This window comes from Monodon monoceros, unplaced genomic scaffold, assembly GCF_005190385.1.
Source record: "Monodon monoceros isolate NGI ecotype Baffin Bay Population unplaced genomic scaffold, NGI_Narwhal_1 Super_Scaffold_6, whole genome shotgun sequence".
Classification (NCBI taxonomy): domain Eukaryota; kingdom Metazoa; phylum Chordata; class Mammalia; order Artiodactyla; family Monodontidae; genus Monodon; species Monodon monoceros.
In genome coordinates, this window is record NW_021703783.1 from 47,450,654 (window position 1) to 47,469,283 (window position 18,630).

Here is an 18,630-nt window from a genome sequence, read left to right on the forward strand (position 1 = left end):
AATACTCTTACTTGCAGTTTCCATTTTAAATGCATATGTGAGCACAAGTAGAGAACTACAAAGCCATTTTGAGGAACACATTTGCTCACAAAATGATTGGCTTGCACATAATACACCATTCTCATCATTCCTCATGGATCAATATCTTTTCATGCTAGCTTATATCCTCAACCTTCCAGTTAGCCAGCTGTGAAGATGCTGTATCACAAAGGCTAAATTAATGAATGCCAAAAGTCTACCATACACTAAATATGAAATTTTAGTATTTCATATTACCATATACTAAATGTGAAATTTAGTTTTTTAATCCTTAGACCTTCAAATGCTCTTGTCAGTTTTGCACACTATTAACTTGCCTAGGGATCATAAAAAACATTTAAATAAATAATTTGCCTAGTTAACGAGTGCATTTGCCTGTTGATTAATGTAGCTTTTTTACTTTTTCTCTCTTGCATCAAGAATTGAAACTACTAGTACAGAATCTTTTTCTTCAGTCTGATTATTGCTTTATTTTTAACATGGTATTTGACAGAATTCTACCCAATATTAGGACCAACTCTAGACACAATTATAATACAAACAAAATGTGGCTTGAGATACGTGTTTTATGATCAGTCACATTACTTCGTATATGGACCTCATTTTTTTGGTGATGACTTGTAAGAGGTAGTTCTTAAACTATGAAAGTGTTGGCATTTGTTAGTGTCAGGCAGTTGAAATCAAATGAATTAACAGGTGAAGCTCAAAATGGCCTGTGACTATTAGAATGTCACAAAACTCATAAGTAGCTGTAAAAATAACATACTAATATTGTTTATATAATCCTTTTTGTTTTTATCATACATTCATATATATTCTCAGGTTTTGTGGGGGGTTTTTTATTCTCAGTTTTTGCTAAGAAAAACCATGTATGTTAAGGATGAGGGTTTTTTTTTTTTTTATTTTGCAGTTCAGGAAACATTGAGAATAAGAGATATATCCACATAGGCACAACATATGTTGTATGATTTCTAGTCCATATTACATTACTGGAGTAAAGTATCATGAGTTAAAAAGGACATTTCCTATGTCTACATATGTAGGACTTCTAATATATATATATATGCCTTAAGAAAGGAATTGTTCTGGAACAGTCCCAATCAGATAGGAAAGTGATGTTTTTATAATAGAAGAATCTTTGAGAGAAATGCTTCAGAACTCTGGTTATAGTTTTTATTATTGAACTAATGAAAGTTATCTTTATTCTTTAAAACATTGTATTTAATGGCAGCCAGTCCAGGTATCCAATTTTCTTGTAATTGTCGAAGATGTTCATGTTTCTAAGATAGCCTCATGTTAAAAGATTGAATAATGAGTTGCATAAATTAAAAATCAAGCTGTATTATGACCAAATTTAAGAAATGGGCTTCTTTCTTCTACCAGAATGATGGCATTGAATACTGATGTCACCTGGAGGAAATATTTTAGTTGTTTGAGCTCTATTACAATAGTTCCTTGAAATTTATACCAAAAGAGAACTTTTAATGCTTAACTGGTTTTCATATTATTTCAAGAATATAGTGACTCCTATAATAACATTATATTCAAGGTGAAGGAGAAAATTATGGTATTTTCAAGATGAGGAAAAAAAGTCTAACATCAGTTTAGTTTTTAAACTATTATGATCTATGTAGTAGAACAGTTAAACTGGCTATTGAATTTCTGTATTTGTGTTTCAGAAAATTTTTATAAAAATTAAGGTTGTGAGTTCCTTAAAACATTATGTTCAGCAAATAAGATGCTTTGGGGGACCATTTAGGATTTAATAGTTTACATTTAAACATAAAGTTTGTCTCAAAATATATTGGTTATGATATCTTGACAGGAAATACAGGCAGTTACTTACTAAGACTATTTGTGCTTTGTTGTTTAGTTTGTTATCAGTGAATTATAATCAGCTTCAAACTGGCATGAGTCACTATGAAAATAAGCACTGGTCTCTGTGTCATTGACTTTTTAAAAATCCAAGTAGAGTCCCACTACAAAGCAGATGGTAGATTAAATGAAAGTCAAACAAAAGGGGACCAGGGAGTTTTTAATAGGTGCTGTCTTTTTGGATTTAGTATTCAGGTAGAAGTGCTTGAAGAAACTTTTGAAATTATTCATTACAAGCAAAAATATTTTTGCCTTTGTGATATTTCATTCAACAAAATTTGAATACTCTGTGCCAAACATTGAAAGAAAAGAGTTAAAAAAAAAGAAGAAGAAGAAGAGATGGAGGATAAATACATTAGTAAATATAGGCAAAAAACATTTTAACTAAGCATGCATTTATTGTATACATGCTAAATGCCAAGGGACATTGTGCTCAGTGCTAGAGACATGAATTTAAAGGATATCATGATTCCTGCTCTCGTGGAAGTCTCAGTCTATTTGGCAAGACAGACAACCTAAAAAGTAAAGTTACACTATATTATAAAATAAATGTTGTAATAAAAGTAAGCACTAAGCAATAAGGAAACATACAGGAGGAAACGCTATAAGGGAACCTGGGAATCCTTCCCAGACAGGGTACCTGAATGGTTTAGTAGAAGTTAGTAAGGCAAAGAAGGTATATTTCATATAGGTAGAGTAATGAGAACTTAAAAAGTGAGAGAATGCATGGAGGTCAAAGAACCACAAGTAATCAAATAAGGCTGGGATGGAAGTTTTTTTGTTTTTTGTTTTTTTTAAAGGTATTTTATTGACAAGAGATGAGGCTAAATAGATGCGCAAAAGACAGACCCTTCTAAAGATTTGAAATTTTAATCTGAAATTGCTATTAAAGGATTTGTAGCAAGGAAGTGACATAATTAAGTCATAAATTTTAGTGACAAATTTTAGAAAGATCACTCTGGATGCTATGGAAAGCTAAAAAGATTTTCAATTATAGTTGGAAGCTCTTTGCAAGATAAGGATAAACATGAATAATTAGGTAAAAACAAAGCTCAAGAATTATTCATGTTTGCACAACTTGATTTTTTTGAAGTGTTTAAACGGTAAAGCATTAGGTTCTTTATATAATTGTTACACGCAGTAGTAGAATATTATATTCTTAGTATAACCCTGAGCTGATCAAATATAAGGATTTGAAAACTAATTAATAATTGTTGTAAATGCTGTCTGACCTCCAGTTTGCCTCATCGACTATTTAGTGTTGGTCCTTTTTGTACTAAATGAGATGATACTGCTAAGTGATGGCATTTATGCCCTATGTAGTCATGGTGTATTCTAGGTTGCCTGGCCCTACCTCCAGTGCTGGGTTTATAATTTAAATGACATATATTACAAAAAGAAAAGAGAAAATGAAACTCAGAAGACCTGTAAGATTATGAAAGTTTGAGATATAAAAGGAATTAAGAGGAAAGGTAGAAAAAAAGTCCCTTCCCTAATTACTTCCTACACTGTAGCTTACCTCTTGTTCACATAAAATATTTTACTGTTGAAAAAGACATGTAAATAACTTTACAGGCTGTATAGCCCACCTCAAACATTTTTTAACTGTTGATATTATTTTCATTGCCTAAGAATAATACAATAACAAGTTCCATGATATTATAAAGGGTTCTCCCTTTTACCTTGAGGTAGGGGCCAGACTACCAGTTTGGACAGTATTATTTTTATTAGAAAATTCCAAAATAGATATCATAGTTACATGAGTACACATAAATTGATTTATAATTGAAACCACAAAATATAACGCCATAATCTATTTTTAAGAATTGAATATGCTTAATTTTGGAGTTTTAGCCAAACAGTATATGACATATAGTCATAGTTTATAGCATCCAAGTTATCAGCATGAACTCAGCAGGCTGAACCTTTCATAGTTACCAAAACTATTTAACTTATTCCATATGAGTGGTAAGCAAGCTTTGAAAAACTTTTATTTCCATTAATATAAGTCTGAACTGTCATAAGAACAGGTTTCTACTACTCTATGTGCAAGCAACTAGCTTCACTTAAGGCACTTTGTCACTTTACTCCAAGACAAATATCTTCCTGCAGCCAAAAAAAAGTTAACCTATATGACCATATGTCTGTGTCAGTCATTACATGTTCTAATTAATGGCTCTAGACATCTACTTGATAAAGTAATATTCGGTCCAAAATGAAGTCACATTTTATGGTATTATTAACTTAAAAAATTATTTCATCTTGAGATAAAATATTGTGGAAAAACTACCTCCGCCGTCTATTTTATTTTAAATCCTAAATTATTTAATTCAAAATGGAACAGAGCTGGAGAATTAATTTATTCATAATTTTAATCTTGCCGTAAAGGAAAGTTGGGTTGTTGTGTTATTAAAGAAGAGCTAGAAGAAGTAAGAACACAGCCAGAGTTCACATAAAATTTTGTTTTCTGAGGTTCAGCTGATCTGTACTCTCCCTTCTAAAAATGGTTGATCCAAAAGGAAAGTTTAGAAGGCTGCACTTTCATGATAAGGAACTGACAATGGAAGCAGTAAATACCTCTTTAAAGTTCATTTCTTGCTTGCCCTCTTTCTCAGTTTTTACCTACTCAGGCTAATTTGCAGATGCCTGGGACGATTAGACAATCCATAATTTCTACCAGTCAAGTAAAAGAAGGAAAGAAAATTCTGAGCTTCTCTCCCAGTTAACCAGTAGTTTGCTGTGGTTAAAATTAATGCAGATTTTACAGCAACAAATATTAGCGTTTTCATTTACTATAAGTAATTGACTTGAAATTTGGGAAATGAATAGTTGAGTACATCATTTGAGTGCTTATTTGATCAGTTACTTAGTGCAAGAGGCCATCATGTAAATTTTTTGCTGTATATTATCACTTTGTTTCTCTCTACATTTTAACATGTTTAACATGTGGTTTCTTTTACTTGAAAATATATTTTATTCTTTGCAGTGTTTGAGCAATACACCTCCACTTACTGAATATTTCCTGAATGATAAGTATCAAGAAGAACTGAATTTTGACAATCCCTTAGGAATGAGAGGTGAAATAGCTAAATCTTATGCTGAATTGATCAAGCAAATGTGGTCTGGAAAATTTAGCTACGTCACACCAAGAGCCTTTAAGGTTAGTATGGTAAATACATTTTCAACAAGGCCTATATCACACCCAAGAGGACAAAAATCTTTGGGAAAGGGGTAAAAAATCATAGCTATTACAATGGTTTGTGGCCCTCCAAAGGGACTCAGCACATAAATACATAAACAGCATATATGGTATTAAATTTTCAGGGTGGGGCACATAATAGATGATTAATTTAAACTGTCCAAAAAGAGTTCTGGAGGTTGGTAAAGGAAATAATGAAATAAAGTTTGAGAAACACTGGTATGGTTCAAAATGACTACAGACAGCAGTGAGCATTTGCAGATTGTTTTAGAATACAGCACATCTCTAAGAAACCTACATAAATATTTTATACAAATGTAAAGACTAAATTTGGGCATGTCATTAAACTCTAAGAACTCTATTTTGCGAGTCATTATTGGTTTGAAAAATTACTGAAATGAAACTGGTCTGCAAAGTGAGCACTAAATATTAATTAAATATATTTTCAATATAATTCTTAAACTTCTATGTTTTTTCTTATTTGTGAAGTAGTTAATTCTTAGAATCAAAATCTCAAGTAATTTAGTTTGTCATTCAAATAAGAATTGAACTGAAATTTAGCTTTATATTGTTGAAGTTTTCCTAATTAATTATATGGGTGAGATTTATGAGAAATTTTAAACGTTTGAAGAAAATAAGCAGTTTTCAACCGTTTTTTTTGTTTGTTTGTTTTTTTTGCGGTACGCGGGCCTCTCACTGTTGTGTCCTCTCTCGTTGCGGAGCATAGGCTCCAGACGCGCAGGCTCAGTGGCCATGGCTCACGGGCCCAGCCGCTCCGCGGCATGTGGGATCTTCCCGAACCGGGGCACGAACCCGTGTCCCCTGCATCGGCAGGCGGACTCTCAACCACTGCGCCACCAGGGAAGCCCTCAACCGTTTTTTATACAACTTAAATGATGTTCATATAGAACATGGACTGGGCCACATTTTATTAACTATGTACTAGTTCTTAAAAAATAAAAGACAAATCAAAAGAAGTCCTGCATTTATCTTCCTTAACTTTCCAAACTTAGGACAAACTAGTTCAGACAAGTCATTTCTCAGCCCTTATCCATGATTCCAATTAGTTTCATTTTACAAGATGTTCTCAATTATGTGTAAATAGGTCCTTGATATCTGACTTTTTTCTTTTGCATTTCTTTTCAGTTTCATCAAAAAAATACTTAGCACTGCAAAGACTAGGAAAATTATATATGAACATGAATATTCTTTTTATCTCTATGAGATTTATCCTCTTTACACACAGAAATTAAATGAGAGCATTGTACTTTTTTTTTTTTTTTTGCATTGTACTTTTTTCAAGTGACCCAGAAATGTTACTGAATTTTAAGTCTTTAGTGTTTCCCAATCCTTCGTACAAAACTATACCATATTTTCTCAATGTTCTCTCCTTAGGTCAGCATTTCTTTTCTATTTTACAGATCAGTTATCATTATTAAAATATTTTTAGATATGTAATTCTTTACGTGTATTTATCCATATGTAATTATCATATCTGCATATGACTGCAAAAGTGCCACAAGTTGATTTGAGTGTTACACATAAATTTTAGGAAGTAGGTGAATTCACAAATATGGAATCTGTTAATAATGAAAATTGACTATATATTTTTTAAATCAATCTTGTCCCTAGAACTGATTTTATAGTTTTGCTTCTCTTACAGACACAGGTAGGACGTTTTGCACCCCAGTTCTCTGGATACCAGCAACAAGACTGTCAAGAACTATTAGCTTTCCTATTAGATGGACTACATGAGGATTTGAATAGAATTAGGAAAAAACCATATATACAGTTAAAAGATGCTGATGGAAGACCAGATAAGGTAAATTTAACCATATTATTGTCACCATTGTTATAATAATGTGGTATCTCTTTGTAATATGTGTCTGTTTTCCTTACAGGTAGTTGCTGAAGAAGCCTGGGAAAACCATTTAAAAAGAAATGATTCTATCATAGTAGATATATTTCATGGCCTTTTTAAATCAACTTTAGTTTGTCCTGAATGTGCTAAGATTTCAGTAACATTTGATCCTTTTTGTTACTTGACACTTCCATTGCCCATGAAAAAGGAACGTACCTTGGAAGTTTATTTAGTTAGAATGGATCCACTTACGAAACCTATGCAGGTAGGAAGTGATTAATTTCTTTGCATTTGTTATTTTTATAAAAGATTAGTGTTGAGTCCTTATGCCTCAAGTACAATTCGATAATAAGCTGTTTTGCATAAGAGATTTTTATACACTAATTAGTACAACTTTTCAGAATCTTGAAAGGGTGAGGGATGTGTAAAGTACCATTATTTGTCATGTAAAAACAAAATTCTCAAAGACTTTTTCTTATCAAAGAAAAATGAGAGGTGGTTTGATTTTACAATATTGGTATGAATATTAGCTTACAAAGATTAATAATATAGTAATTTCCCAGTTTTCCAACTTGAACTTTCTTTAATGTTCATTGTAATATTTTTCCTACTGGCTGTTGGAAGAGAAACTAATACTTGCTATACATTTTGATTCATATAATGATAAGATAATGGTATATTTATTTTTTTAACATCTTTATTGGAGTATAATTGCTTCACAATGTTGTGTTAGTTTCTGCTATATAACAAAGTGAATCAGTTATATGTATACATATATCCCCATATCCCCTCCGTCTTGCGTCTCATTCCCACCCTGCCTATCCCACCCCTCTAGGTGGTCACAAAGCACCAAGCTGATCTCCCTGTGCGATGCAGCTGCTTCCCACTAGCTATCTATTTTAAATTTGGTAGTGTATATATGTCAGTGCTACTCTCTCACTTCATCCCAGCTTACCCTTTGCCCTCCCTGTGTCATCAAGTCCATTCTGTACATCTGCATCTTTATTCCTGTCCTGCCCCTGCCTTTTTTTTTTTTTGATTCCATATATATGTGTTAGCATACAGAATTTGTTTTTCTCTTTCTGACTTACTTCGCTCTGTATGACAGACTCTAGGACCATCCACCTCACTACAAATAACTCAATTTCATTTCTTTTTATGGCTGAGTAATATTCCATTGTATATATGTGCCACATCTTCTTTATCCATTCACCTGTCGATGGACACTTCGGTTGCTTCCATGTCCTGGCTATTGTAAATAGTGCTGCAGTGAACGTTGTGGTACATGACTCTTTTTGAATTATGGTTTTCTCAGGATATATGCCCAGTAGTGGGATTGCTGGGTTGTACTGTAGTTCTATTTTTAGTTTTTTAAGGAACCTCCATACTGTTCTCCATAGTGGCTGTATCAATTTACATTCCCACCAAGAGTGCAAGAGAGTTCCCTTTTCCCCACACCCTCTGAGGCATTTATTGTTTGTAGATTTTTTGATGATGGCCATTCTGACTGGTGTGAGGTGATACCTCATTGTAGTTTTGATTTGCATTTCTCTAATGATTAGTGATGTTGAGCATCCTTTCATGTGTTTGTTGGCAATCTGTATATCTTCTTTGGAGAAATGTCTATTTAGATCTTCTGTCCATTTTTGGATTGGGTTGTTTGTTTTTTTGGTATTGAGCTGCCTGAGCTGCTTGTATATTTTGGAGATTAATCCTTTGTCAGTTGTTTCATTTGCAAATATTTTTTCCCATTCTGAGGATTGTCTTTTCGTCTTGTTTATGATTTCCTTTGCTATGCAAAAGCTTTAAAGTTTCATTAGGTCCCATTTGTTTATTTTTGTTTTTATTTCCATTTCTCTAGGAGGTGGGTCAAAAGGATCTTGCTGTGATTTATGTCATAGAGTGTTCTGCCTGTGTTTTCCTCCAAGAGTTTTATAGTGTCTGAGCTTATATTTAGGTCTTTAATCCATTTTGAGTTTATTTTTGGGTATGGTAGTAGGGAGTGTTCTGATTTCATTCTTTTACATGTAGCTGTCCAGTTTTCCCAGCACCACTTATTGAAGAGGCTGTCTTTTCTCCATTGTATACTCTTGCCTCCTTTATCAAAGATGAGGTGACCATATGTGGGTGGGTTTATCTCTGGGCTTTCTACCCTGTTCCATTGATCTGTATTGCTGTTTTTGTGCCAGAACCATACTGTCTTGATTACTGTAGCTTTGTAACATAGTCTGAAGTCAGGGAGCCTGATTCCTCCAGCTCCGTTTTTCTTTCTCAAGATTGCTTTTGGCTGTTCAGGGTCTTTTGTGTTTCCATACAAATTGTGAAATTTTTTGTTCTAGTTCTGTGAAAAATGCCCTTGGTAGTTTGTTAGGGATTGCATTGAATCCTTAGATTGCTTTAGATAGTAGAGTCATTTTCACCATGTTGATTCTTCCAATCCAAGAACATGACATATCTCTCCATCTGTTTGTATCATCTTTAATTTCTTTCATCAGTGTCGTATAGTCTTCTGCATATAGGTCTTTTGCCTCCTTAGACAGGTTTATTCCTAGGTATTTTATTCTTTTTGTTGCAGTGATAAATGGGAGTGTTTCCTTAATTTCTCTTTCAGATTTTTCATTATTAGTGTATAGGAACGCAAGAGATTTCTGTGCATTAATTTTGTATCCTGCTACTTTACCAAATTCACTGATTAGCTCTAGTAGTTTTCTGGTAGCATCTTTAGGACTCTATGTATAGTCTCATGTCATCTTCAAATAGTGAGAGTTTTACTTCTTCTTTTCCAATTTGGATTCCTTTTATTTCTTTGTCTTTGTTGGTTTGCTCTGGCTAAAACTTCCAAAACTATGTTGAATAATAGTGGCGAGAGTGGGCAACCTTGCCTTGTTCCTGATCTTAGAGGAAATGGTTTCGATAATGGTATATTCAAATACCTGTAATTTTTAGGCATCTTAAGAACCTGGAAAAGAAGTGGAAATTTAGTTAGGCTAAAAATACTTGTTTCAATAATGTTCTAATCTTTTAACAGTTTGGGTTATCAAATAACACTTAGTCTATGCAAGAGCCCTGTGCTCGACCTTAATATCAGTTGTCTGCCTGATTCCATTGCCTAGTGTTATAATTGGATTATTTTATATTTCATGGAGCAAAACACTATATTTTTTCCCTTTATTAATCAGTTAATCGTTTTCTGATGCTTGACCCACCCTAATAAAAGTATTTCGTTCCTTTTCTTCCTTCTGTTACCCTAATTTCTGTTACAGCACTTACCAAATTTTATTATGACCTTTGGTTTACTTTAACTTTTGTCCCCAGACCATGAATTCTTTGAAGAAAAGGACTTCGTATATCTTTGTATTCCCAACCCTCATGACTTAGAAGTGTTCAGAAATTTTATTCATTCAAATGGGCACCTACTGACTGTAAAGCTCTGGTAAACAAAACAGGCATAGTTCCAACTTTAGAAGATTCTTTACTAAAGATCTTAGTTTAGGGTTCCAGCCAGAAGTGCAGTTTGTTAGAGCCTGTTAGTCGTATTAGTCTGCTCGGGCTGTCATAACAAAATACCATAGACTGAAGAACTTAAGCAACAGAAATTTATTTCCCCACAGTTCTGGAGGCTAGAAGTCTAAGACAAGAGAGCCAGCCTGGTGGTTTCTAGTGCAGACTCTTCCTCACTTACAGATGGCCGCCTCCTCTGCTGTGTCCTCACAGGGCAGGGAGAGAGACTGGGAGCACAAGCTTTCTGGTGTCTCTTCTTACAAGGATGCTAATCACATCATGAGGCCCCCACCTTCATGAGCTTATCTAAATCTCTCAAAGGTTCCATCTCCAAATACCATCACATTGGTTGTCAGGGCTTCACATAGGAATTTTGAGATGACAGAATTCAGTCCATAGCAGTGTTCATGAAATCTTTATGAAAGGTATGCTTTGAACAAAATTGTCATCGTACCATTCATTTAGTGGAAGTGTTTGGGTTTACTGTCAACAGGGCACAGAATATGAAGTATTCATAAAAATATAGTACTTTCATCCAAAATAATTAAAGTTGGTAGAGACTAGTCATGTACTCAGTTATGCAAATTTCACCCATTTCTTTTGCTATTTATCTATTTGCTTCATGAACTCATTGAACCTGGTATCTTCATGTCAGTATTTCATCCAGCAGTGCTGAGAATATTTTAGATAACAAGAGAGACATGGCACTTGCCCTTATCCATGAGCAAGGTTAATAAATACCTGCTTTTATTTTTGGCCAGGGGCATATATGTTCACATGTCTAAAATCACATCCTTTAGATACTCACTTATTCACTTGTTTAGAAGTATAGGATTTTTAACATTCTTTTGAATGGAGAGAAGGTATAGCAATATTAAACTATATCCTTAACCTCTCTAGTTTGTAACTTTACAAATATATGCCAGTGAGTATAATGGAGTAAGAGAGGAGTATAAAAAAATGAGTAAAAATTTATTGCAACATAAAATAAATGTACTCTATTTCTCTATACTCATTTGTTAAAGATAGTACTTTCCCATGCCAATAATATAACATCTATTATGTAGAAGCAAATTGAAATCAAATTACACATTAACCTGGAAAGTATGTGTTGAATGGTCTTCTGTAATTTGGGTTTTAAATTATTTTTCCAGCAATGTGAATTTCACTAATTTACCTCTTTTCTCACTTGGTGACCAGAAACATAAATTTGTGGAGGTTAGAGCCGTGATCAGCACAGAGGAATTGTGATTTTTTTTTTCCTCTTGGAGACAGTAACAACTCAAATACAAAATGATCACCTCATTAACACTGTGCTTTAACCAGCTCTAGAGGAAAAGGGAATTAGCTAGGTTAGCCCACTTGATGAGTTTTCCCATCACTGAAGGTGATTTGAGTCATGGACGTTTATTTGTAATTGTGTTGAACATGTGTTATGTATTGGACTCACATACTGTGCAAGATGCTGGAAGTACAAGGGTGTTCCTAGTCATTGTTCTCAAGAAGCTTTTCATACAGTGTGAAAAGTGCTCTGACAGGGTGCTGTAGGGATATACAGAAGGAATAACCTACCCAAAGTGGTGATGATGCCTTTGCTGAATCCTGAAGGGTGATTAGGTTTTGAAATTAATCACGTGAAAGTTGGGAATAAAGTATTATATAGAACAAGAGAGTGACACGTACAAAGGGCTGAAGGCAAAAGAGAATGTGGCCCACTTCTGGAAACTATAAGTAGATAATATGGTAAGCAGAAGCTAGATCACAAAGAACCTTGATGCTTTCATAGGAAGTTTGGACTTCATCCTAAAAGACTAAAGGAGCCATTAAAGTGTATTAAGTATAAAGAGATTGTGTGGTCAGATTTGTATTTCAGAAAGAACATTCTGGCTAGTGCAGAGATTGGATTGGAGGGGCTTAGATCAGATGTACTAAGACCAGGTAGGAGGTTTTTGCAGTGAGGAGATGACAGAGGACAAGGGCTTGAACTCTTAAGCTAAGTGTCAGGATGGCAGTCAGATAGAAAAACCAGTTGAATATAGGAGTTGAAAATGTATTAAGAGTATTCAAGTTTATTGAATTGGAAAACTGAGAGAGAATGGTACTATTTGTTTTAATGGGAGATATAGGAAGAAAGGTTTAAGAAGAAACCTATTTTAGTATTGGATATGTTGGCCTAACATGACCTAAATCTGTGTTTAGTATTGGACAAGTTGAGATTCATGAGGAAAATTTAGGAGAGATATCAATAAGCCTTGACTTTATGTATGTAGACTAGAGGAGAGAGGTCTGCGCTTGAGATATAAATTGGGTGGTGAGCTCTATGAAGATGGTAGTGAATGTCTTAGAAGGATGAGATCACCCAAATGATCATCTAAATCAGAACTGTTTTTTTAAAAAAAAGGGCCATATTAATAATTATACCAGGACATCAGGCTAACCTAGGACTCGCCAAAGCAAACTGGGATATATTGTCACCTAGTCTAAGGAAAGCATATAGAATCAAGAAGGCTGAGGATAAAACTCTGAAGGCTAATGCTAGAGGATAGTTCTTTACTCAAAAGAAGGTGTGACCAGGACATTAAAGAATAAGAAGTGTAGTGTCATAGGGAGAGGAAAATTTTGAAGGAGGCAGTGGTCAGCAGTAATGCTGCAGAGAGTTCAATAAAGTAAGGACTGGTAAAGATTTGGTTAAATGATAGTATTGACAGCCTTGGTAACAGGTTAAATAAAGAGGTGAAGGCAAAAGCCAGGAGTGGATAAATAAGTGAATGAGAGATAAAGAAGTTACGATAGTCAGTGTAGACATTACTTTACAAGGTTATTTATAAAGCAGAGGAGAAAGGGAGATAATTAGTGGAAAATTATTAGAAAACAGTGAGAGACTGTTTTGTTTTTTGAGACTTGTATACAGTTCAGTGCTTTTATAAGTCAAGATAAAATGAAATAAAGGATAATTGCTGGGTTTATGTTCTAGAGCAGCGGTCCCCAGCCTTTTTAGCACCAGGGACCGGTTTCATGGAAGACAGGTTTTCCACGGAACAGAGGCAAGGGTGGGATGGGGTGGGGGATGGCTCAGGCAGTAATGTGAGTGATGGGGAGTGATGGGGAGCGATGGGGAGCGGCAGAGGAAGCTTCGCTCGCTCACCTCCTGCTGTGCAGCCCGGTTCCTAACAGGCTGAGGAACAGTACTGGTCTGCGGCCCGGGGGTTGGGGACCCCTGTTCTAGAGGAGGCAGAAAAGGATAGATGCCGGTGTTAGCCTTGAATGGGGAAGAGTAACACCTGATTCTCTTTCCTTGTGTCAAAGGAGACAGAGAAAAGGACCTTTCAGACTCGAGTTTGTAAGGGGAACAGTAAGTTGGAGATTTTCCTATCCAGTAGCCTATATTTTTCTCAGTGAAATAGGTATTCTGCTGATAGTGAGGGGAGAAGTGGTAAAATTAAAAGCCTAAGAAATAGTGAAGATTTTAAATAGTTATTGGGAAAAATAAGCGAATAAAGGCTACACAGAAGAATTTCTGGCTGGTGTTGAAGGATCAGCTGAGATTGAGCACTGTGAGTCTGTAGTACACCAGTCTCTGAAGCTGAGCAGTTTACTCCAGCAATCTAAACAACTCTGAGAAAGTATAGCAAGAATAAAACTGAATAACAAAGTAATTAAAGTTTTTGCAATGAGTGGTTGAAGGGATGAATCATGGGGGTGGAAGGGCATGGACATAGTAGGGAACTGATGAACTAGGAGAAAATTGAGAATTAGAAGGACTAGATATCTCAGTGCAAGCCAAGAATAGGAAAGAATGAGTTTCCAGGAAAAGTAAATAGTGATTAAACAGTTAAGAGTCTAAGATGTCAGAAGTGGTGCAGGAGATGGCAAGGTCCAAGAAGTGAACTACAGTTGAAGCAAGTGTAGGTCTTTGAATTGAGGAGTCAGGGAACAATAAGATAAACCATCCATGTGGACTTTGTCACCCAGGATGATGCCAAGTTTGGAGACAAGACACGGTGAGCCAGATGCCACCGTGAATGTGAGGAAGCAACCAAAAGGTCCATCTCACCTAGTGAATATTTTCCAAAGTAATAAATGTATTATTTTTTTGTTTGTTTTTTAGTACAAAGTGGTTGTCCCCAAAATTGGAAACATACTTGATCTTTGTACAGCGTTGTCTGCTTTGTCAGGAGTACCTGCAGATAAGGTAGGATGTTTCTGGGTTTAAAGTATGTAAGTTGGAGTTTAGTTTTTCACTGTTGTAAAACCAGCTTAATAGAAATTTATTTCCTTTTAGATGATAGTTACTGATATATACAATCATAGATTTCACAGAATATTTGCAATGGATGAAAACCTTAGTAGTATTATGGAACGGGATGATATTTATGTGTAAGTATGAAATCTATTGTGCAAATATTACTTGAGAAAAAATTGAAAAGAAATATCATAAAATTTTCAGAGTTTATAGTCAATTTTATCCTTGTAGGTTTGAGATTAACATCAATAGAACAGAAGATACAGAGCATGTGATTATTCCTGTTTGCCTGAGAGAAAAATTTAGACACTCAAGTTACACCCACCATACTGGTTCTTCACTTTTTGGTCAGCCTTTTCTTATGGCTGTACCACGAAACAACACTGAAGATAAACTCTATAATCTTCTGCTTGTGAGAATGTGGTAAGTGCCAAACAAGTCTACATTAACAAAAAAAAATACTAAATAGCTAATAAAAGTAAACATGCAAGGTACTATCAGAATATAATTAGTTGTCTGTATTATTTCAGCTTTGTTTAGATGGGTAGCAATGTAAGAAATCACATTATAGTCTAATCCAGTTTCTTGATCATGTAAACCACATTACTGAGGTAATTTTAAACCCAGGAAGCATAAATTCTTTTAGTTGTTTTACACCAAAAGTTTACAGTTGGAAGAAAATAGGAATTTATCATGTTTGCACTCTGAAATCATAACAAATGTCATGTGCTTCATTTCTTTATACACCGTGCTCATACTGATAACAAGAACTCATACTAATAAATATTTTTATTTAAAAGGATAAACTTTCATGGTTGATCCTTTTGCAAGGCAACACCTTTTTGTTTTCCTAAAACCTTGATTTGAATTATAACGTAATCAAGAATGCCATTTGCTCCCTTTCTTTTATCCTTTATAGCTAACATATTTAGTTTTCTTTCTTGCATACCTATTTTAATATTGTAGTCCCATAAACCATACATAAAGATGACATTATAAACTATAAGTGGTCTTAGCAATAATATATATATATATCATCTAAATGAGGATCTTTATAAAATAATTTTATGTCAAGAAATTATTTGCCACAAACTTTTAACATATAAAAGAAAGATGTTAAAACCCTAGAAGTAACAAATTAACTTATTTTTATAAAGACAGCCAAACACAAATGATTACAGTATCATATCTTGAGTTTGAATTTATCATTGAATCCACTAATGACCACTGTGAATTGTATTTAGAGGTTTTGTTTTATTGAAAGAATGAAAAACTTTTTTTGAAGTTTTTGCCTTTATAGAACTGAACTTGTTTGATTTCTGATTTTATTTAAGCCGATATGTCAAAATATCTACTGACTCTGAAGAAACTGAAGGATCCCTACACTGCTGTAAGGACCAAAATATTAATGGGAATGGCCCAAATGGCATACATGAAGAAGGCTCACCAAGTAAGACTTCCCAATTAAATTGTAAAAACTTTTCACTTGGGTTATTGCTGCAGAGAAAAATTAAGAGGATGGGGATTAAGGAACTAAACAATATTTGCAAGCCTGGGAAAAATAGTGTTAGTATTAATAAGTTTTAAATGTAACATTGGGTTTATTTAAAGATTTCTAATATCTAATTTTAGGTGAAATGGAAACAGATGAGCCAGATGATGAATCCAGCCAGGATCAAGAACTTCCCTCTGAGAATGAAAACAGTCAGTCTGAAGATTCAGTTGGAGGAGATAATGATTCTGAAAATGGATTATGTACTGAGGAAACTTGCAAAGGTCAACTCATGGGACACAAAAAACGATTGTTTACATTCCAGTTCAACAACTTAGGCAATACTGATATCAACTACATCAAAGATGATACCAGGCATATAAGATTTGATGATAGGCAGCTTAGGCTAGATGGTAAGTATTTGCGGAAAATGGCTTAAACACTAAACTTGAGCACATGTTACTTTTTTTAGGTGAAACCATGAAATTCAACACTATCATGAAAAATAACATTTATGTATCTATCTACATTTTTAAATGAAAAGCCTTCATTTCTAAGTATACTAAAACACATGTCGGTGTTTATTAAATGAAGGTTGGACTTATGCTTAAGTTTTTTTTTAGCTCTAAAGTATCTTAATGGCTTGGAAACAGCTATTTACCCTGATCACCTAGTGCAAGTAGAAGAGACTGCTATTTGTTTATTCTGGTATATATCTTAACGTTAAAATATATTAGTTTTTAACATTAAGGCATATTAAATCTTAAAGAAAAAATATGTTTTCCACCTTAGAAAGATCTTTTCTTGCTTTGGATTGGGATCCTGATTTGAAAAAAAGATATTTTGATGAAAATGCTGCTGAGGTAAGTCATCAATCATTCCTTCTTTATCTTTCCCTGTTGATCACACTGTTTTGTTACACTCTTTTGCTTCTACCAACTATGTTTATTTTGCAGTAAAAAATTGGTTATGTGCTAAAAGAGAAAAGCCTTGTTGGTTTTGAAACTGCTTTCTGTTTAAACTTCCTGGTTGTCCATATAGGTGTGTATACAGGAATTATTAGAAGTGTAGTGTAAATCTCAGCTGAAATATGCTTTGATTTTTTTGAGAACATTTAGGAGTTTTTCATTACTATTCATAGTAATATGGTATCACTAAAATGAGTTTTGTTTCATTTGTTTTCTTAACTCAAGAAATACTTCTCTTTAGGATTTTGAAAAACATGAAAGTGTGGAATACAAACCTCCTAAAAAACCCTTTGTGAAATTAAAAGATTGCATTGAGCTTTTTACAACAAAAGAAAAGCTGGGTGCTGAAGATCCCTGGTAAGAGACAATATTAAATAATTGCTTCCAATTATTTTTTAAGGATTTATACTGAGGTATGTGGTACATCAAACTGAAAAAGCGATATTTAAATTCCCTTTGATATTTTTAACAATAAGCATTTCTTTATCTGCTAATAATGTATTAAGAGGGATGAAAATGTCTTTAAAAGTATTATTGTAATGTTAAGCTTTAATTTTGTTACTATATTTTCCATAATAGCCATTTTACTGTGAATAATTAATTTTAGTTACATTTTCCCAAGAACTTTTAGCTGTGCAGCTATTTCAAGAGAAGCTTTTTTAGGAAAATCACAATATGTTTTGTGGTATTACTAATTCCATTAGAGTCCAGAAGTTTTGAGATTTTTCTAATGCCTGTATCTCAGCACAGTTTTATAATACATCCATGTCTTTTTAGCATACTGTAATGTAAATAATCTAGCCCTCATTATTTCTTTGAATACTTATTTACAATTCATTTTTAATAGTTAAATCTATTTGGAAAATGTATTGATGATAAAAATAATAATAGAAGTTCCTATCTGTTATATATTAGGCATTACCTAATATTACCTCTAACATTATCTCTAACAAGCTTTAAATATTTCTCTTTATTTTTAGGTATTGTCCAAATTGTAAAGAACATCAGCAAGCCACAAAGAAATTAGATTTATGGTCCCTGCCTCCAGTACTTGTGGTACATCTCAAGCGATTTTCTTACAGTCGATACATGAGAGACAAGTTGGATACCTTAGTTGATTTTCCTATCAAGTAAGTTCTGATTGTGCTTCATAAACATTGGGCACCTCTAGCTTTTTTTTAGACATTAGGTAACTTTGCACACAAATTTTAGGTGTTTGGTTTTTTTTGTCTATTTACTTTTACATATAGTTGACTTTAAATATTATATTGGTTTCATGTGTACAGCATAGTGATTTAATGTTTTTATACCTTACACAGCATACAAAATTATTATAATACTACTGACTATATTTTCTGTGCTATATACTAAGTCTCTTTGACTTATTTTATAACTGGTAGTTTGTACCTCTTAATCCCCTTCACCTTTTTCACCCATCCCCCCACCTTCTTC

The 18,630-nt window shown here is 33.8% G+C and overlaps 1 protein-coding gene across 6 annotated transcripts in view; it reads left to right on the plus strand.

Annotated features, from left to right (window-relative positions):
* USP15 (ubiquitin specific peptidase 15) overlaps nt 1-18,630 on the plus strand; it is a 130,568-nt gene that overhangs the window by 100,528 nt on the left and 11,410 nt on the right. For 5 of the 6 annotated variants that reach the window (XM_029204399.1, XM_029204401.1, XM_029204400.1 and 2 more), the window contains 11 exons: nt 4,901-5,074; nt 6,777-6,935; nt 7,015-7,239; nt 14,584-14,667; nt 14,758-14,852; nt 14,950-15,141; nt 16,053-16,168; nt 16,351-16,623; nt 17,003-17,073; nt 17,420-17,535; nt 18,159-18,308. In XM_029204399.1, coding sequence (XP_029060232.1) covers nt 4,901-5,074; nt 6,777-6,935; nt 7,015-7,239; nt 14,584-14,667; nt 14,758-14,852; nt 14,950-15,141; nt 16,053-16,168; nt 16,351-16,623; nt 17,003-17,073; nt 17,420-17,535; nt 18,159-18,308 — 1,655 coding nt within the window. Of the gene's footprint in view, nt 1-4,900; nt 5,075-6,776; nt 6,936-7,014; nt 7,240-14,583; nt 14,668-14,757; nt 14,853-14,949; nt 15,142-16,052; nt 16,169-16,350; nt 16,624-17,002; nt 17,074-17,419; nt 17,536-18,158; nt 18,309-18,630 lie in introns of those variants that run through there. The other variant, XR_003791017.1, reaches the window with a different exon arrangement.